General features: G+C 37.2%; 1 protein-coding gene across 1 annotated transcript; it reads left to right on the top strand.

Annotated features, from left to right (window-relative positions):
• The first annotated feature begins 1533 nt into the window (after positions 1-1533).
• On the top strand, positions 1534-21551 carry KBTBD2 (kelch repeat and BTB domain containing 2). The gene is made up of 4 exons (XM_063099672.1): positions 1534-1802; positions 11286-11801; positions 16319-16484; positions 18866-21551. The coding sequence occupies exons 2-4, from the start codon at positions 11632-11634 to the stop codon at positions 20399-20401; spliced, it is 1872 nt and encodes a 623-aa protein (XP_062955742.1). The 5' UTR covers positions 1534-1802; positions 11286-11631; the 3' UTR covers positions 20402-21551.
• The last annotated feature ends 330 nt before the right edge of the window (positions 21552-21881 follow it).

Genomic DNA, 21881 nt, shown 5'->3' with positions numbered 1-21881 from the left:
TGTTGTTGCTGCCTTCTTTAGATTTTGTATCCAGTCTGGCACATAGTAGGTGCTCAAGTGAAACGTTAAATGACTGAATCTTTTGTATGGCTTCTTTATTGTTTGATACCAAACCATATAGATATTTAATCAGATAAAGCACAGTGATAGTATACTGGAAACTCAGTAAAGATTTGTTGAATCAATCTAGCTTCTAAATTTCACTGTAATATACGTGCTGTATCAGTAGACCCAGATAACACAAATCTTGGTGTACATTCAGTTGTTCTAGCCTAGCCTACAGAAGAGTCTCCCTTCAATGATGAATGCTCTCAACTTATAATTAGTCATTCTACAGGTCGGGTTTGTGCCAAGAGTGGAAGTTAGGAAGGCATGTGGACTCTGTGTGGGCATTTCTGATAATTTTTTTAAAAATCCATGAATCACTCCTAGCCAGTGAGAGAGCAAGTCTACAACCTTTTGCTAGTAAGCAAGCTGTGCCACGTTAACCAGAGCAGTGCGGACCACAACCATTAGGTGCTGCTACCAACGCTTCGCTTCGTGAAGCACAGCTGAAGGCGCTCCTTCGGAATTTGTTGGCGGGAAGGGGAGAGCTGCCGCAAGGCAGCACAAAACGAACTGAAGGCTTCACACGCAGAAGCTCCCCTCCGCACCCAGACGTTTCTCTGTCCCTTTCTTCCCCTAGCGCCGAACTGCGGGCTCTTTAGTATGTTGCTTTGAGGATCTCCTTGGCCTCTGGAAAGTAGAGGTCGTGTATTTGAGCAGGAGCCGCGGAGACAAAGTGCACTCAGTGATCCGCCCAACGTCTCTCCAACTTTCTCCTTCCCCTGGTTTGTTATTGTTTATTCCTACTTGTTCCCACTCCCCGACCCAACCTGCAAATGTCTGGATTTCAGGGGAAATCTCAAGGGGGAAAAACCGCCTACGGCATAAAATTTGGTGTTTTGCCGTCTGCATTTCCTAGCACTGACTTTCTCAGGCCTCTCCTTTTACCAGATACACACCCCCGAGCTCGCTCGTGCCGCAGACCCGCGATCTTCGGAGGCAACACGTCTTCCGCGCACGCGCCCTTTGCGGGCTCTCCCCTGACCTTCCCCCGGAGCCCCTTCAATTACGCTCCCCGTCACCTCGCGCCGCCCCGCCCTTCCTGCGCTTTCGTTTCCTTTTTCGCGCCTGCGCGGCAACAATTGTTTTGGCTTTCCGGAAGCATCCGGCAAAGGAAAAGGGCGGGGGAAGCTGGAATAGGGGCGGGCGGTGAGGGACGGTCTGGAGAACCCGGGAAACTGCAAAACTGCCGTTTGTGGCGGCGGGTGGGCGCGAGCAGAGGGGAGGGAAGCTAGGAGCGGGGAGGGCGCGCCCGCGGTTGCCCAACGGTCCGCTACCCGCGCGTTCCCGGGACGCGAAAGGAGGCGAGAGCGCGCGGCGGGGCGGGGGGGCGGGAGCGCGCGGCGGGGGCGGGGCGGGGGGGGCGAGCTGGGCGTCTCGCGGTCGCGGGCTGAAGAGGCTGGCAGCGCGGCTCCCGGGGGAGGAGCCTGGCGGTGGTCGGGCCCTGCGGAGCGTGCGGCGGCGCCCGCAGAGGACGCTGTTATCCGCGCTGCACTGACTGACCTAGAGAGGGTGCGAGGGGAAACCGGAAGGAAGAGGAGGCGGCGGCGCCAACCTTCCTAGGCCGGAGGAGGAGGCGAGACCCCGGCCCTGGCTGCGGCGGGAGGGCCACGCCCCCACCGCCGCGCCTGAGGGGCCTTCTGTGTTCGGGGCCGCCGTCCGCACCGGATCCCACCCCTCGGGACCGAAGGACGCGGGTGAGCAGGCGTCGCTGGCAGGCGGGGGAGACTGCGGCGACCTGTGGAGGGGTTGGGAGAAGAGGACTGCGGCGGGAAAGGGCTCGGCCCTTTGTGGGGCGGCGGCCACGGCATCTTTCAAACCCGAGGCGCTTCCGCCGCGGGCGGGGGAGGGGCGCGGGCGGTCCGCCCTCCGCACCCCGCGGCGGCCCCCGTGCGGCCTTCCTCCCGGCCGGTGCGCGGGGCGGGCGCGGCCCGGGGCGCCGCTCACGGGGTGTTTCCGGCCCGGACGCTGGGGCGTCACGGCGGCCGCGGGTCTCGCGGGCGGCGTCCTGGCCTCTGCCGGCGCCCGCCTAGCCAAATGAAGCTGTTTCACTTAACGACTCGCGACGAGTTCGCGACACGATGGGCCCAAGGATGGCAGCCCCTTCCTTCTAGGTTTTTTTTTTGTTGTTGGTACTACTGAAGTAACCAAGAGAGCTTTAGGTTAACAGAGGTCTTATTATGGTCTGATAACGATTTAAAAAGAAAGCAGAAGCTGCCCTTTGAAATGGAAAATTGTATACGTGTTTACTTTTGACTGTGAAATCGTTAACTTACTGAACTCGACCACCTCCTTCTCCTTATGAATTGAAAAATCGTGGAGTAGAACAATCTCTTTTAGTTTGAGTTAACGCCTTTTTCCCCTCTGGCCTGGCAGTCTAAGGTCTCTTTTATAGCTGCCTCAAAGGGAGAGGAATATAAACTCCAAATCTCTAGAATTGTCTGCTACCACGGTGGCCCCTTCAAGTGAAAATAGGAAAATTATTCAAAACATAACATTAATTTTAAAAGGGTATGTTTGTGTGAACTGTCTTTATCAGCCTCATAAAAATGTAGGGGACAGGACTGGTCACGTGTTGTTTATACATGAATATATGTCTGGCTCACTGAGTATTCAGGCATTCAGAAACAAAACCATATGAGCAATGTGCTCTGATACATTTTCTTCCATTCTAGGCAACAAATTAACAGGGTTTACCCACCCCTCTCCTCTGAGTTGTGAATTTTTGCTTGAATTTGTGTAGTATGGACTTCAAATATCTTGCACTTGTGAGTGACTTAGTTTAATTAACCTTTGATAAGGACTTTCTTCCTGATGTTTTTTCAGAAAGTCTTTTTTTCTGACCTAAAGTAAACTGAAAAGCCAGTTGGTTGTTTTCCAGTCACAATGATGTGGGATTTTGCTATTCTTTCCATCTGGCTGATAACTAATGTTAAGCTTACTTCTTCGCTTTGATCTTTTGTTGGTCTGGTACTTTTTAAAGCCCTTTTAGATTGGGGCCTGAAATCCTCAAGAAGTTGTCATTTGTCAGAAACTCTGAAGGACTATGGCATTTATATTGAGCATGCTCTGTCGTTCACACGTTTCCACGTTTTGCTGTTTTCACTACACGCAGTTTTAGAGGAAGAGTTTGTAAGTGCTGTAACTCTTCTTTTTGCTTCTGTAAGAAGCATTACCGTAAAATTTGCTAACTTTATTCACAGGACCTGTGAGATAGGGAATAGAGGTATCATAGTACTTAAGTCCACGCTCCATAGATTTTCTTTCTCCTAGTTAGTGGAAATGACGAGCTAGTTCATAATACCTAAATGTTGAATGTGTTTGAGGTGCGTGATAAGTTTCTAGAAACTTGAATGCAGTCTTGAAAGACAAAAGATGCCTTTTTTCCAAAGATTTTACACATTTATTTAGAAAAGAGTAGTTTCTTTTTCTTGCCCACATTCCTAAGACAAGGGGGACCAGGAAAAAGGATTGGTCCTGCTGTCATAAAATATATGAATAAAAATGTCAAAGTCCTTTATTATATCTCAGTCTTATTTTCAGTTTTGTAGTGTTTGACTAGACCAAGTGATATTTAAATAACTTAGAAGTGATAGGTTTATTTCAAGTAATTTTTTAGGTGTATGAAGATTACTCCTGCCTGGTTCTCTTGCCAGAAATTTGTAGTACCTAGACTCTGTGGGAAAAAGGAATTCTTGTAGGAGATTTGAAGAAAACAATCGTTTAATGAGAGATTTTTCTCTTTCTGTACCCCATTCACATACCTCTGGCAAATGGTGACTTGTAGTTTTCATGGTAAGCAGGGGCTTGTAAGAAGTTTACCAGTTTACTTTTTTTTTCTTTTTTTTAAAGAAAAAACTTCAGTAGTCATAATCATTAAATGGCTATGTCCTTTATTACCTCATACATGAGTGTCTGAATATCTGAGAAGTATTTTCTTCTATTGTGATTGAAGAAATAAATCATTGACAGGTTAAGAAAATGAAGTCCCTGTGAAAGAGTTTGAGTCAATTTTGCATTAGCCTACCTTTCTTTCCCCAGCTTTCTTTTAATAAGTCACTTTACAGAGCTGAGAGGAAAAAAGTGGTATCCAAAATAAAAGGACATACTACACTCATATAATTATTCTATCACAGGTGGCATCACCTTTATGTTCTTGTTTAATTTTTTGAAAATGAGATGACTTATTAACTGTAATGTAGTACGGAAGCTTATACATGTGAACCGAATTTACTTAGGGTGCTGAGCATAATTACCCTGATGGAGCCATGTAAACGTTTCAGTGTGGTTGGAAGGAGGGAACAGAGAGGAATTAGACCTAAGCTCTGAATTTGATTAGAATAGGTGAAGCTATGCTGAAATTAATCAAACTTGACAAATTTTCAGAAGGCAAGGTGTTTATTTTTTAATTGATGCTCGTCACAACTCCAGAATATTGTGTAGCAGTTGACAATCCAAAGACCAAATAGTCTTTTCCAAATATTACCAACTGTCAGGGTTGTTTTGATAACTAGAAAGCAAACTGTTTCTGGCACAAATTTTTTATCTACCCAAAGGAGAAACCTATCTCACTGAAATGAAGAAAGGCTTCTTTTATGACTGGTGCCTTCCTGGCTCTCCTTGAGTTTTTCTGCACTGACATCAGCTTTTTCAAAACTAGTCATTGTTGAGCTAATTTGTTTCATGATTTGTACTGTCAAAATATTCTCTGTATGCAACACAGACATGTATTGAAACATCAAATTGGTACTCCATAAATATGTATAATTACAGTGTGTAAGTTAAAAAAGAAAAAAGTATCCTTTGGCATTTTAGAGCACTTTAAATTTAAACTAAATTTCAAATAAATATTTGCAAAAAAAATTCTCTAAAACCTTTGAATGAATTTCTCTTATCTAAAATACCATTTACAGGATAAAAAGAGAACTGTGTTTGGATGCTGAGACTTTATAATTGTGGTCTCTAGACATGGTGTAGGAGCGGAGATTCAGGAGTTGAGAAAATGCTACAAGAGCTTCACCAGTGAATGGATTAATAAAAATTATTGTAAATATTTATATAGTAGTTCTATGTGTCAGGCACTGTTGTATGAAACTCAGTCCTTGAACAGTTTGTTGAGGAGTGTTCTATTATTCCCATTTTACAGATGAGCAAACTGAGGCACAGTGTTACAAAAGGTCACACAACCAGAAAGTTGCAGAACTGGGCTTTCAGCAAACCAAGTAGTTTGGGTTCATGCTGTTCATTTTTTTGCAATACTTGACATCCAGAATGCCTTTTATTCTTTCCAACAAAAGTTTCCAATCTTATGTATTGACATTTGTAGCACTGGAAGATGCAGCGCCCCTTAAATTAGTAAAGTACAATTTGAAATTGCTTCATACATGTGACCTGTAGCCCACCGTCTTTGCTGGAGGTAGACCTCTCTGTCACTGTTTCATCCCTACTGTATAATTTCTATTTATTTTATTTTTAATTGGCAAATAATAATTGTATGTATTTGTGGGGTACATGATTCAATATATATACATTGTGTAATATTAAATCAAACTAATTAACATACATGTCACCTCACCAACTTATTTTTTTTTGCGGTGAGGACATTTAAAGTCTACTCTAAAACTTATTCCTCTTGTCTAACTGAAGCTCTGTACATAGTATGTAATTTCCGTGCAGACCTTGTTGGCAACTTCTTCCCCATCTTTTTAACCTTCCTTCATTTTTCATCCACAGCTCAGTTAGTTGTTGATTAGTGTCATTTTCACTAAGTTTCAAAGTGAAATTAGACACCTATCCCCCATATCTTCCCTCCCCACCAAAAACCAAAACACTGCCATCGACCTCTGAAATCTTGAAAAGTATTTCGATTTATAAAAAATTTTTCAATATTTCATACCTTTCTCTAATTTTGGTTCCTTTTTAAATATTATTGACTGTAGAACACATTCATTGTTACAGCCCTCTTTATGAGTATTAGAGTAGTATTTGCTTTGTGTAAATTCCTTTGCAGATGTACTTTCAGGCATATTTTAGCTCTTGCAGCCTGAGGACTTAAATACCTTTTTTTATACTGTTATTCTATAGGAAAATAAAATGAGGAATTCAAGACGACCAACTTAAACTTCTGTAATAAACTTCTGTAATACAAATTTGAAAGTAGGATTTTTCTACGTTTCTGATTTTATGGTGAAATTGAAAAATCAGGTTAGCTCTACAAAGATTAACTTTGTAGTCACATTGATTAAGGGAGGAATACTTATTGAAATAATTTTCTATAGGACGTATTTTTAAGTAGAATTGTATATGTTGCTATGGATTGCTGATTGCTTTAGTCCTGACAATCATTTTGTAACAACGTTTATTTTGAAATTTCTGTGTGGTAGAATTCACTCAACAGAACCTTGGAGACTTGGGTATTCTAGAGAAAATGTATTAGAAGGACAATTTTTGTTTTCTTTCTCTCAATCATCTCAATTAATTTATACATCTTCAACTTTTACAGGAAGCCCTTAGATTTAAAAATAAGTATGGCTTTGTGTCATAGTTTGCAGAAAGTCAGTGGGTAGACCAGTAGAGGAAAGGATCTCATCCTGTGTATAGCATTCTAACCTTATTATTTGCTATTCTCTGCCATCAAGCAAATTAATCAAAAACATTGAATTGAACCCAGGACTTACAAAGAAGAGTAAGAATGAATATACTTTTTATATCAGAGTACATTGCATTTTATTAGATTCTGAATTTTATTATATCATGTTTGCATCACTCCCATTTAATTTTTTTTGACTCCCATTTAATTCTTATATTGGCTTTTTCACTGTGGAGTACATTCTAATGATCAGTTTTAAAATATAGGACTTTCCTATTAATCTTGAAGCACCTCCCCTTGCTTCATCTAATGAATCCATGTGTCCAATAAATGTCTTTACACCAAGCATTGTCCTGCACACATCTGTGTTTCACATGTATGTAGATATTGTTGTGGTTGATAAAAATAAAAAGTAATTTAAGTGTTTTTGAGTCTGTAATAGCCTTTTCTCATGGATATTTTTTCCACACATTATTTGGGGGAAGGATGTCTTGTTGTTTTTTTTTTAAATCTTTATAAAAGATGCTCAGACTAGATAAAGAAAAAATTTCAGAAGTCCACAGAACTGTCAGGAATTGGAGAAGACAGTTAAGCGGTTGCAGGATTAGGTAAGGAGTGTTAGAATATTTCAATTGAAAAGAAAAGTGACATATATACAAATTAGTTTAAGAAATATATTTAACTTTCAAGAATTTAAGGTTTGAGCTTTTCCTTGTTTTTGTGATTTGAAGGGAAAACATTCTAGCAAAAACAACTTGAGGTATGTATTTTAGTCACTGACTTAACATTTCAAGAAGCAGTTTAAAGCAAAGATTGGTATATGGGCTATAGCATGTTTTTGTAAATAAAGTTTTATTGAAATAGTCATGTCCATTCTTTTACATATTATCTTTGGCTGCTTTCATACTGCAGCAACAGGATTAAGTCTTTGGGACTTTATGGCTTCCAAAGCCAAAATATTTTGTCTTTGTGATGAGAAGGAAGAGTAGTATAGCTTTTGAAAGTTTATTTCTTAAAATTAGGTAATCATTGCATACGTTAATAAAATTCAGAAGTTTAAATAGGTCTTCAGTAAGTTTTTCCTTCCTCCTCAGTGTGAACCACTGCTGGCAGTGGGGCCTCGTGCCAACTGCCTTTGCTGATTTAACTTGTGCTACAATCTTTCCTGTGGTAAAGAGTGCACTGATGTCTCTATCAAAAGTTTGAAAATGAACGATGAAGACAGCTAGATTTCAAGAAAAATGTTTCTTATACCCAGCTTGCTTCTCTCATTTGCCTGCCTCTTTTGCCTTTTGAGTTTGTCTAGAATAACTTGTTTTTAAAACACCATGTTTTTAAATGACAGCTATGGTTTTTGGCTCTAGTCTGTTGTAAGAGTAAATGCACTTGGTGTTTTGGAGCTCTCATGGTTGGCAACTCTCCATCTGAGTACTTAAAGTGCAAAGATTGGCACTTAATGAATACTCAATAAACATTTGTTGAATTAAGTTTAAGTAGCCATTAATTTAAAACAGAAAATTAAGTAAATAGTTTCCTTCCTTCTGTTTTTGTTTGTTGGTTTTCTTTTGGCAGCTGGCTGGTAAGGGGTCCAGACCCTTCACCTTGGTTTTACTAGCACCCATCCTGTCCTAAGTAAATTAACTAGCCAGCCCCAGTAAACCGTTTCCTTGATACCAGAGAATTATTCAGTCTGAGGATGCTAGCTTCTCCAGATGACATGATGTGTGGCTTTTTGAAGCTAATTACAGAATGATAATACAAAACAATAATATTGAAAAGAGAAAATTTATAAAGGTTTCAAATCACTTGGTGATTAAGTGATATAGTACAGACTTTGTGAAATGTTTCAGAGTATTTAGCTTGTCGACTTCAAGATTTGTTCTTAGGAGAGAAGGAATCTTGTGATAGAAAATGTTCATGTTATGGGCATTTGAAAGTTGTTGGTTGATCATCCTAAACTTTGCAACTTTTCACATTTTTAGTTAATGTATTTTGAAGTCTATGTTCCCAGAGAGGTGAGATCCTTAGTTTTATTTTTAATGGTATTACATACAGATCTGTTTAAGTTATTAAACTTTTACTTAGTATGATGCTACCTGAATGACTTATTTTTCTGTTTTAAGGTAATTTTTATTTAGGATATTTCTCCAGAGAGAAAATGTACACTGGATTACAAAAGAGGGGTGGGAAATAGGGGTTTCTAACAAAGCAGTGTTAAACAGTATCACATTAAGTTGGCTTACTATGTAATTTTCTAAAGCAGACTTCAGTTTTAATACAGTTTCATGCATATAAAAAAAAATCTATCAAAACCGAGACATAACAAATTAAATGAGACCCGAAAAAAATCACTGGAAAAAATCAGATCATATCATTATAAGGTTGGTGAAGTGACCAGAGAGAGCCAGGTCATCTAGGCTGCAAGCAGTTCTGGCATCTAGCAGCATGATGTAAATCCATCTTGGCCCTGGCTAACAGTTGCTGTCAACTAGTTTAAACCAGGATGGGGATAATTAGGGGTCCTGCAGCTTGGGTTAGGACTTTCGGTTTATTAATGCATACATTTTTGTAAAATATGTTTCTAGAAGTAGAATTGATATATTAGAAGGTAGTAAGTAAGCATTTATATTGCCAAATGATGTCTTCTGTAATACCTTACTTGCAATTCTGAAATTCAGAAAGCTCTCAAAAATCAAGTTAAAAAAAAAAAAAATCTCTTTGCCAGCAAAACCTGACCTGAAGTAACATGAGCCTGTATATAATCTTTGTTTTTCACATTATTGAAGATAATATGTTTGATTATGAAGTGCTGTCCCAGACTCTTGAGAGAGTTTTGTAATATACAATACGTGTACCATATTTCCTCTATAGAATCTGAAAAATTCTAAATTCCAGAACATGTCTCGTCTCAGGAGTTTTGAATAAAGGATTGTGGGTATGTATCGACTTACTCTCTCTTTGTAAGAATGCTCATTTTCCCACACCCTCACTAACACTGGGCCTTGCTGCATTATTACTATGTGGAAAAAGCCAGTGATTTTAGGTATTATTAGCCTTAGAGGTTGTAGTAGAACTTAGATTTGTAGTATAACATTCAGTTCTGGAAGAGCCAAGTCATTACCTTAAATGACCCAAAGTCTCACTGTGCCTTTGCACCTGTTTTAGCTACTTCCATAGTTAATTTGGCTGGAAACTTGACAGTCTGTATCAAGTTAGCAGGTCCTGTAATAGTATAGTTTGGCAGGAAGTACAATCTGATCTCTTTAACATAATGGATGATATTTTGTGGGGGAAAATATTAGTGGTTCCAGTGATGTTTATAGGCCACGTTTATAGGTTTCGTGTCAAAACACTTGACTTTCTGATTATGGGAACTAAGGGTCATCTAATAAGAAAACAGGTGGTAGTTTTTACAGGTAACGTATTAGTAACATTGTAGTTGGATTTTCCCTCTTTTTCTGATTTCTAAATCCTTTGCCATATGTTGTAAATACTGAGTTCCGAGTAACAAAGTCAGACTTTAATTCAGCTGAAATTTTTTTTTTGATGAATAGTATGCAGTATGACTAAAACCTATGTTTTTTTCTTTGAGTGGTTAGCCAGTTGTTCTAACACTGTTGAAATAAGCCAGTCTTCCTAATTTGAAATGCCATATTTATCTTTATCATATCTAATTTCTTACGTATACTTGGGTTTATTGTAGGTTTGTGATACATTTTAATATTTGATAAGAGTCTTGAAAAACTTGCCCTTCCTCCCCCTCAAATGTCTTGGCAACTTTTGTGCATTCTTCCAGATAAATCCCCTGCAAACAGGATTTAAATTGGATTTGTATTAAACTTCCATATTAATTTCGAGAACATTTACATTTGTGTAATGTGGAGTTATCAGTGTAGTAACACATCTCTATTAAATCATGTTTTATGGTTTTTTCAATAAAATGTGTTCCCTTATTCATAAAGATTTCTAAGAAGGAACCACTCTACAAAGAGAGAAGTTACATGTACTTCTTTTACAGGATCAAACTGCAGATTTAAAAATATATAATTTATACTTCGGAATTAAACAAATTTGTATCTGTTTACCATATAGTTTAAGTAATTAAAAAAAAATTTTTTTGGCATCTGGCTGGTTAAGTAATTTAAATTAAATATGAAGCCTTTGTGAATATATTTAAAATATCCAAAGAATGAGAATCTCCGTGTGAAAGGTTTTTTGTTTTGTTTTTTGTTAAATTATGGTCATGTATTGCAGCTAAACAAATAACTAGGAGATCTGGCTTTGGCAATTTAAATTCTTAATTTTTAAATGTGTGCTTATTCATCTGTTCCTTAATTTCTGGGGTGTTTATATTTTGTATAGAAGGCAAAAAGTTAACTTGAAAACTACAAATGTTAATTTGCTTCAGTTTTTTTTTTTAACTTTAAATGTAGATTTTTTAAATGTTCACTCCTCATGTGTCAATTTTATGGTAATGTCTAAAGTTGAACCCCAAATAAATATAATTTATATTTAATACTGCCATTTTAAACATTGTATTCTAAAAATATACTGGCCTAGGTACTCACAACTGAACTTTTTTCCTTTTTAGTTACTCCACAGGATCTACTGAACATGGGATGTTGCCACAAAATCTACCTCGTGTATTTTCCTCTTTCACTCGTGACTGCACAATTGCACATTTGAGCAGGATGTGTTGAAAAACTGCAGACTGTGTTGAAAAACTCTGAAGAATCTAATTAACACAGGATGACCTAGGAGTGATTCTAAGCCTATAACAAGATATTATTCATAAGTGAATGTGTCAGTCTTGGTTCTGAATGCTACAGATAATAGCAAGTAGAGTTTCTCCTTTGTTTCTGAAGTATTCACTTGACCTTCCATCAGTAAGACGGACTTTTCTTATCTCTTCTGGGAGATATTAATGGAATATAGTCATGTCCACTCAAGACGTGAGGCAGATCAATACTGAATATGCTGTGTCCTTGTTGGAACAGTTAAAACTGTTTTATGAACAGCAGCTGTTAACTGACATAGTGTTAATTGTTGAGGGCACTGAATTCCCTTGTCATAAGATGGTTCTTGCAACATGTAGCTCTTATTTCAGGTAAGTACCTTAATCTTGATTAGTTTGTAATTGTAACTGCAGAATGTTTACTTATTTTGATGTTTTAATAGGAATTCTTTTAAGCGTTACTTAAATTTTTAAAAATTAGATCTCTTAAAGTTTTGCTTAAGTTTTCTATTCAGATGATGTAGTACTTACCAAATCATTTCCTTGCATGTGTAAGTAAGGGACAGATGAAAGAAGTTTTTACAAAGGTTCAAATACAAGAAACTTATTAATTTTAATATCAGGGAGGCAGAAGGATTCAGAGTACTATTTTTCCATTGAAGGAGAAAGAAAAATAAATGGGGATAATTTACTCTTGACACTTAAAATACCGCATTTAGAAAACAGTACTTGTTTATAAACTGAGGAGTTGTAATAGGCTCAATAATTTTTAGAGCATGATTGGTGCTGCTTAGACATGTTAAGTCTTTTATTTTCTTAGCAAAAATGTATTTCTTTTTCTCACTATTGGTTGCTATTATTATTTGTGATATCCTTTTAGCCTTACCCGACTTCTTGCAAGATTTAAATATTAAATAGTTAATAACATTGTTGGTGTTCTCAGTGTCTCAGAATTTACAAGTTGATTTTGTTATTTATTGTTTGCTGATTAAAAATAAATATCTTTACATTTTTATGATCTTTTGCATCATTACTGTAAGTTTCATGAGAAGAATAGGAGCTAAGGGATAGAAATTATTTGTTCTCTGCCCTTAGGTTGATTTTTTGCTTAACATTTGAAAGGGATGGAGTGAATAAAGATGAATTATATGTGGACCAGTATGTTCCTACTATAAATATTAGAAATGAGTTATTTTCTGCTGTTTAGTGGTGTTAGCTATAAGCTTTCAGGGCTAACTTACATGAAAGTATAGAAAATTCACATTCCTCAGTGTAACACATCCTGTGATGATTACAGAAACTAAGGCCCAAATGCCAGTTGCCTTTGCTGTACCTATAGTTGTTTTAAGTTAAGCTGTGGGTTTTTCATGCAATTTCAGACACTGATTTTCTTGTTTGTTTTAGAAAGCTTATCCTATTTGCAAACAGTGGTTCTAAAACCTAGTTGATCATCACAGTCCTCTTGTGTACTTTTACAAATGGAGATTCTTCTTGGATTTCAAACCCAGAAATTCTGATTCAGTGGCTCTGGGTTATGGAATCAGAATCTGTACATTTAAAAGCTTCCCAAGTGATTGTGATACCAGTTTTTTTTTCTTCTTCAAATCTAAGTGGTGTTAGAAATTCAAGGTTATAGGTTTAGTAAATACCTGAGCTCATTAGTTCTCCCTTTTAATCGCCATTAATTACAAATTGATTATCCATTATTAGAGAGAGCTTCATGCCTTAGTTGTGGATTTCCAGGTTGACATGTATAATTCTAGAGTAGAATCTTCTGCATTAGTAACCTTAGCAGTCATCTGGTCTAACTTTGAAACCTGTGTAGAAATTCTGTCATAATATTTTCTGTATTGTCATCATCTTTACCAGAAAGTAACACATAGGTTTATTTAGAAGTCTTCCTTCTTTTTATTCCTTATTATTTGTAATTGTATAGATAACGTTATTTTTTAAATTCTCTAAATGAGGTTATTATTTGTTTTACCTGTTTGGGTTGAAATTGGTTTTCCTGAAGACCGGGAAACTTGAAAATTTCATTAATATTACAGTCTTAAAGACAACACAGTCCTTTCAAGGCTGCCATTATTTCCTTATCACTATTCCTTGTTTAGCTTCCTTGGTCTTCTAAGAGAATATATTCTGCCTAAAGCAAATCATATATTTATATTTATTAAATAAGTAGAAAGAATAGTTCAGTATGTACTGTGGTTAACACCCATCATTAAATCTTGTGTCTGGGACACACACACACACACACACACTCTCTCTCTCTCTCTCTCTCTCTCTCTCTCTCTCTCTCTCAAACTGGATTCTGTTTTCAGGTGTAGATTTCAAGGTCTTTACATATAATGCTGTTACAGATATTTACTATTAGAAACTTTGCCTTTTGAACTAGATACCTTCTTTGTAGTTTGAGTTACCAGTTCCATCTTACCAAGAATCAATAGATACTTCTGAATAGTAGATTCTATTTCTTGGTAACATTTACTGTTCATTTTAGACCCCAAATGAGAGAATTACTTGAGAATTAGTCAGCATTTCTTCTACTATGATACCTCAGCCTGTTACATTATTATATAATTCAATATTTGCTCTTTCTTAAAAATGTCAGTTTAGAACTTTCATGATCAGATTGGCTAGGCGAATCTTTAGGAAGCACAGTTCCTTTACCAGAAGTCTGTCATTCTGTTGTCATAAACTGTAGTGTAGAATAACCAGTCTCAATGTCATCTGTATAGTTAGCTATTCCCTTTGCCTTATTCACTTTTCCAAAGTCACTAACCTTCTACCAGAATAAATGTAAAAGCCCCTTGATCCTTAAATCCTTCAGTTTTACTCAGAGCTCTTAACAGTTCTTTTTCAGGTTTCTTATGATTATCTCTCATTTTTTCATGTCAGACAAGTGAAGCTGGTGGCAATAAGTGTTTTTAAAGAGAGCCTTGTCATTTCTTGGGTATGTTTTTCAAGAAAACTTTGCTCCATCAGGTTTATTTGTGGCACTCCTGTATCCTTCAGTAGGAAGTCACCAGCACTCTGATTGACATTGTGCCACTCTTCCATTCCCTGACTCCCTGGAATCTAGCTGCTGTCCTTACTGCTTATCCTGAGCTAGACTGGAAGTCACTTTTGACTGCCCAGTTGCTTTTGAAGTGTTTATTTCCCTTGACTACAGAGTTTTTGACACCCACCTCTCTTGTCCTGAGTAGCATTGTGCTGGTCTGGTTGTTCATATTTCTCTGATGAATCTTTTTCAACCATCTGATATTCTTTTTTATTTTTTGTCCTAATTGAGCTCTACTTCAGGTTGGTGATTGGGATTCTTGGGTGGGTTTTATTTTTCATAGTTTTTTAGTCTCCTTCACATAACTCATTTGTCTTTAACTCATGACACTTTATAGATGAGTCATGGGCCCACTGCATTCATGCCTGGCCTTCAAAGTTCCACTGATATTAAGTATTTAACTGATTATTGTATTATTTCCATTTGACTCAACTGCCTGTACCTCAAATCAAATATATTCAGAATTTAACTCATCTTTTTCCTAGGATTAACTTTCCTCCTTGGCTTTATTGTTTTTCTCTCAATAGTTAACAATATTTTTTCAGGTACTTCCTTGAAAATAAACAGGTAGCTTTTACTCTTTCCTGTCTTCTTCCTACTCTGTCCCATTCCTTATGTTTAGAAAATCACTAGATCTTGTTGACTCTTTGTAATAGTTTTTATTTTCATTTCTGCCACCCTAGGTCAGGTTCTTCTTACTTCTCATCTAGATTATTGTTGTAGCCTTACAACCAATTTTCCTGTCTCCAGCCTTTAGCTCTTGAGGTTGACCTGTCACAGTATTCATGCTATAGTACATTTTATCATGCTAAATCCAGGCTACAAGGAAAAGCTCAGACTCCTTTGTCTCATTGTCAAGGCACTCTGTGGTCTGACTGCCACTCATCTTTCCAAGTCATTTTCCAGTGTCCTTCATGAGCCCCTTGTATCATCTATGCCCCTTAAACAAATGGTTCTTTTATTCTACCCTATTTTACCTATTTTGAATGCCTTCCTTACTCATCTTGTCCTTGAAGGATCCAGGCTAGTAAATATAGTGATAACTGCTCTTGATTGCTACATGCAGGGACTTTTCTCTCCTACGCTTGCAGTAATATGCGTCTCTCACCTGTATATATGGGCATTTTACTTTGTATTCTCCACAATACCAGATACCTTTCTAGCATAGTTTCATGTATATAACAGATTTTTGGGAAACTGTTCTGCACATTTTTAGGAAATTGAGTAAATGAATTTTTTAAACAGCTTTGAGAGATAATTTACACATCATAAAATCCATCCATTTTTAAGTGTACAATGAAATGAATTTTAGTATATTGACTGGGTTATACAACCATTTCCACAATCTAATTTAGAGCATTTCAATCACCTTGTGCCATTTATAGTCATTCCCCATTTTTACCCACAGCTCTAGGGAACTACTGTTCTACCTTCTGTCTCTTTATATGTTTACCCTTTTTTGGGCATTTCATATAAATGAACTCATAAATATGTGGTCTTTTGTGTCTGGCTTCTTCCACCAAGCATGCTTTTAAGGTTCATTTATGTTACAGTATATATCAATACTTCCTTTTTATTGCTGAATAGTATTCCATTGTATGAATATGAGGAGTAAATGGAATTTTGGTGTTTTCAGTCAGAGTGGCGTAGTGGAATAGTCTGGTATATCTTTGGCACTGGATTATAAGCTTTTCTGTTATCTACCTCAAAAGTCTTCCCTGTAAGTAAATATCCTAAATAAACATCCCATGTTGTCTAGTTTTTCTTTTTAGCTCTACTTTTGTTTTACACTAAACCCTTAAGCTTTGTTTCCCCCTCTCTACTGTAGGGCCATGTTCATGAGTGGACTGAGTGAAAGCAAACAGACACACGTACACCTGAGGAATGTGGATGCTGCCACCTTACAGATAATAATAACTTATGCATACACGGGTAACTTGGTAATAAATGACAGCACTGTAGAACAGCTTTATGAAACAGCTTGCTTCCTACAGGTAAGCAGTTTTTTTCCTCAATTATATACATGAATTTTGGCTTATTTTGTCAAGAAACATTGTTTCACCAGTGATTTATCTATGTAATATTTTTTATTGCAGATTTTATTTATTTATTTATTTATTTTAAAGATGACTGGTAAGGGGATCTCAACCCTTGGCTTGGTGTTGTCAGCACCACACTCAGCCAGTGAGCCAACCGGCCATCCCTATGTAGGATCAGAACCCGTGGCCTTGGTGTTATCAGCACCGCACTCTCCTGAGTGAGCCACGGGGCAGCCCTTATTGTAGACTTTAGAAGATAAAAGTTTTCTTCTTTTTATAAAATGTGTAAGGTAAAAACAGAATAGGATTTGATCAGCCAATAAGTTAGTGTTATGATGGGAATTTAACTTAGTTAATTAAAAAGGTAAAAATTTCATACTGTTTTCATATTCTACCTAATATACCTGAAAACTTAGATTTCAAGTAAAAGGAATTTTTGATAGTATTTATTGAGTTTAAGTGCTTCAATTTTTGTGTGCTTAAAGCTTACATATACTAATTTTTGATGGTGTTACTTTTCACAAAAAAATTTAAGATTCTTTGAAAATTGTCAAACTTATTTATAATGGTTATGTGATCATATTGAGTTATTAAGAAGTATTTAAACAAAAATCAAAAAGTGATGACCTATATATTTATGTATGATTGGATTTAGTTTTTTCTTTTTTGTTGTTTTTCCATCTGGCCAGTAAGGGGATCCAAACCCTTGACTTTGGTGTAATAACACCATGCTCTAACCAACTGAGCTAACTGGCAAGCCTGGTATATTTATGTATGGTACACAAAATTTACTCTTTTCCCCCCTCATATTCCCTTTTTACATTTTAAGAGGAATGTAAGAGTATTTTCCTCATTCCTTTCCCTGTTTTGGAATAACACATTGTATTTAGATCAAAGGTTAAATTTAAGGAGCACAATTCATGGTATCTCATTAGGTACTTCATAAATGTGTGGTGAATGAATTTGAATGATACTGATAGAATGTCAATAACAGAGTGTAACTCTGGGAACCAGAACTCATTTCATGCCTATGTCTTCCTTTTACTTTTGCACTCTTATTGTCTATAAAATTATGCAGTGTCCTACTATACCTACAACTTTGAGGAAACAGGCTATGGTAGCTTCCTGATGCTTTAGAATCAAAGGCGTTCACATCTTAAATTCAAACTTGAAAGGGAGAAATGCTTATTGTAAACGCTGTCTATAGCTTGCAAGTTTTCATTACTATAAAAGCAGGCATTTTTCATAGTTGCTAAGAAATGGAAGAATTTTAAGAAATTTGGATTCCAGAAACACTTCAGTACTGTAAATATTCACAGTTTTTTATGTTTATTCTGCCATATTAATGAAAGCTATATGCATAAGCTTACCCAATTGCAAAACAGGACTCTGCCTCTTGGACTGGGTTACCCTGGCAAGCCTTAGATGGGGCATTCTGTGACTACCAACATGACTTTCACTGTTAACCACAGGAAGTGATAATATTTTTATGTGCCAGATACTGCATTTATGCTTTACAGTAATCATTTGAGGTAGACAACTAATATTTCCCAATTTTATACAAGAGAAAACTGAGGCATAGAGAGGTAAAGCTATTGCTTAATATTATACAGGTACTAACTGGCCAATTTAAGTTTTTAATCCAAGCAGCTTGACTCCACTGTAAGTGCTTCTAGTTAACCACTGTGATGCTGAATAAGAATAGTAGGTAGCATTTCTGATTCAACTGAGATCTACCTTTCCTTCAAAAGAAAAAAAAAATCTAGGAAGCATAGAGTGTTTAAGATGGGTCATTTAAATATAGGTAACTTATAACTGCACATAAATGTATTTATTATGCCTTTGATTTATCTTGCCCCTTTAGGTAAGAATGGCAGATAACTACTCTTACTCATTGTGCATGGTTTTCTGGTTTTATATAACTATCTTGTCTAAATTGAGAAAACCAGAATTCAGCTACTCAACAATGATCATTTCCTATACTATAATTTACTTACATTGTTTTCATATGGTTCCTCTCAGTTATATTTTATAACATACATGAATTTTCTTACCTATCCCTTAAGGCTATTCAGTTTTTAAGTGCCTATATAATGTTGTACTACTGGTTCCTAAATAGGACAGTTAAGTAGGCCACTAAGCAGGAAAAAGAAATGCAGAACTATGCATAGTGTTGTAAGTTTACCATTACTGGAAAACCTTATCTCTTAGCTCAAACATATATCTGAAAATAAAAATTGTAGTATGGAGATCTGATTAATATACCTATAGCTTTCATAAAAATAAAATTGTCTATCCTGTCCTTATTAGCCTTTTATTCCCCCTTCTCATTTTAGGTAGAAGATGTGTTGCAACGTTGTCGAGAATATTTAATTAAAAAAATAAATGCAGAGAATTGTGTGCGATTGTTAAGTTTTGCTGATCTCTTCAGTTGTGAGGAATTAAAACAAAGTGCGAAAAGAATGGTGGAGCACAAGTTCACTGCTGTGTATCACCAGGAAGCTTTCATGCAGCTATCACATGACCTACTGATAGACATTCTCAGTAGTGACAATTTAAATGTAGAAAAGGAAGAAACCGTTCGAGAAGCTGCTATGCTGTGGCTGGAGTACAACACAGAATCACGATCCCAGTATTTGTCTTCAGTTCTTAGCCAAATCAGAATTGATGCACTTTCAGAAGTAACACAGAGAGCCTGGTTTCAAGGTCTGCCACCCAATGATAAGTCTGTAGTGGTTCAAGGTCTGTATAAGTCCATGCCCAAGTTTTTCAAACCAAGACTTGGGATGACTAAAGAGGAGATGATGATTTTTATTGAAGCATCTTCAGAAAATCCTTGTAGTCTTTACTCTTCTGTCTGTTACAGTCCCCAGGCAGAAAAAGTTTACAAGCTTTGCAGCCCACCAGCTGACTTGCATAAGGTTGGGACCGTTGTAACTCCTGATAATGACATCTATATAGCAGGGGGTCAGGTTCCTCTGAAAAACACAAAAACAAATCACAGTAAAACAAGCAAACTTCAGACTGCCTTCAGAACTGTGAATTGCTTTTATTGGTTTGATGCACAGCAAAATACCTGGTTTCCAAAGACCCCAATGCTTTTTGTACGTATAAAGCCGTCTTTGGTTTGCTGTGAAGGCTATATCTATGCAATTGGAGGAGATAATGTAAGTGGAGAACTTAATCGAAGGACCGTAGAAAGATATGACACTGAGAAGGATGAGTGGACAATGGTAAGCCCTTTGCCTTGTGCTTGGCAGTGGAGTGCAGCAGTTGTGGTTCATGACTGCATTTATGTGATGACACTGAACCTCATGTACTGTTACTTTCCAAGGTCTGATTCATGGGTAGAAATGGCCATGAGACAGACTAGCAGGTCCTTTGCTTCAGCTGCAGCTTTTGGTGATAAAATTTTCTATATTGGAGGGTTGCATATTGCTACCAATTCTGGCATAAGACTCCCCTCTGGAAGTCTAGATGGGTCTTCAGTAACTGTGGAAATTTATGATGTGAATAAAAATGAGTGGAAAATGGCAGCCAACATCCCTGCCAAGAGGTACTCTGACCCCTGTGTAAGAGCTGTTGTGATCTCAAATTCTCTGTGTGTGTTTATGCGAGAAACCCACTTAAATGAGCGAGCTAAATACGTCACCTACCAGTATGATCTGGAACTTGACAGGTGGTCTCTGCGGCAACATATATCTGAACGTGTACTGTGGGACTTAGGGAGAGATTTTCGATGCACTGTGGGGAAACTTTATCCATCCTGCCTTGAAGAATCTCCATGGAAACCACCGACTTATCTTTTTTCACCGGATGGGACAGAGGAGTTTGAACTGGATGGAGAAATGGTTGCACTACCATCTGTCTAGTGGGGGCGTTAAGGAGTGTACGCCTGATTTATGTGCTGTGTCATTTTCTTTGCTAAACAAGAGAGGCTATGAAAAGACTAAATATGAGTACATAAAAATCTATCTTTGATAAATTTTATTTTTGTGCCCTACTTATTTGCATCAGTATAATATATATATATCAGTGAGTCTTACAGAAAGATATGCTTCCATAATATGAAATAGATTATTCAATAATTGAGAAGCTTTTATCTGTATCATGAGAACATAAGAATCTGGATTATCTAACATTGTTAGCCCTGTGTATGTACAGTTCAAAAAGTTCACTTATAAAAGTAGTTTCCTGTTCCTAGTGTGTTTATCACAAGTTGTGCTGAGGTTATTTTAGTATGTGTATTTCATTCCTGTGCTTCTGTTCTGAAGTCCTGGAATACAGTTTTTTTCAGTGTAATTGATTCACCTGCACTTAACACTAATGTCTGTGTTGGTATAGAAATGTGTCTAAATCCTATACTATAGTTGAGGAAGATCTTCCATAATTTTATGGTATTACACAGGGAAAGCTATGACTGCAGGATCAGTCTAACTGTACTATTAGGTGCATGTATTCTTTTTCACTAACTTATACTTGTCTATCTAGAATACAGGTCTTCCAATCAACTGGTCATTTACCAGGTGTGGACTTATGTTGCTGGGCTTGCAATAAGAATTGCTAGCCCCTCATTGTGCGGGTCTGCGTGGAGCTTTAATCAGTAAATGCCTCCACTTTCTGTATTACATTAACATTGGCTCATGCATATAACTACCTGCTGCTGATGTAGTTCTCCATCTTAAAGATTTAGAGTGGGTTAACCAGGTCATTACATCATAATTTAATAACAAGCATTACTGTAGAGTGATTGTGTATAGATATGTTAGCTGTCAGGATTTTTTTTTTTTTTTTTTTTAAACCGGTTGTGTGTGTGTTGTGGGGGTAGGATTAGGAAGGTGAACTGTTCAGGAATTCTCTGCACTAGCTGTGCAGAAGAGCAGATAATTAGGGCTGCTCTGGCATTAATCCCAGGAACCACTAGCAGTAGTAGGGCGCCACCAATCTAACATGAGCACAGGTGCTTCATGACAAACATTACTAGCATGTTCAACTGCATAATGTTCTGGCACTGTATTTTGAATGACATTAATTTATTAAATAAATTGTATATATTCAAAATCTGTTTTGTGATGAAAATAGTCTGTCTTTAAGCTTTGGTTTTACTGGGTCAGCTTAGCTAGTTAATAAGTGGTTTCTCAGAACTTTGATATACCTATATATATTGAGTTCTCTGTAAGATTTCCTTGTGCCTTTTAACCCTGCTGGCATATTAGAATCATTTGGAGTTGTACTTTACAAACTAAAGAGGATTTGATTGTAGATTACCAGCCTTCCTAGAACACATCATTAGTTCTTGTTTAGACTTTAACTGCCTCTCCACTGCCTACTGAATGAAGTCCAGATTCCTCA

The sequence above is a fragment of the Cynocephalus volans genome, chromosome 6, assembly GCF_027409185.1.
Source record: "Cynocephalus volans isolate mCynVol1 chromosome 6, mCynVol1.pri, whole genome shotgun sequence".
NCBI classification, from domain to species: Eukaryota; Metazoa; Chordata; class Mammalia; order Dermoptera; family Cynocephalidae; genus Cynocephalus; species Cynocephalus volans.
This window is presented reverse-complemented; position numbering and strand designations above follow the sequence as displayed.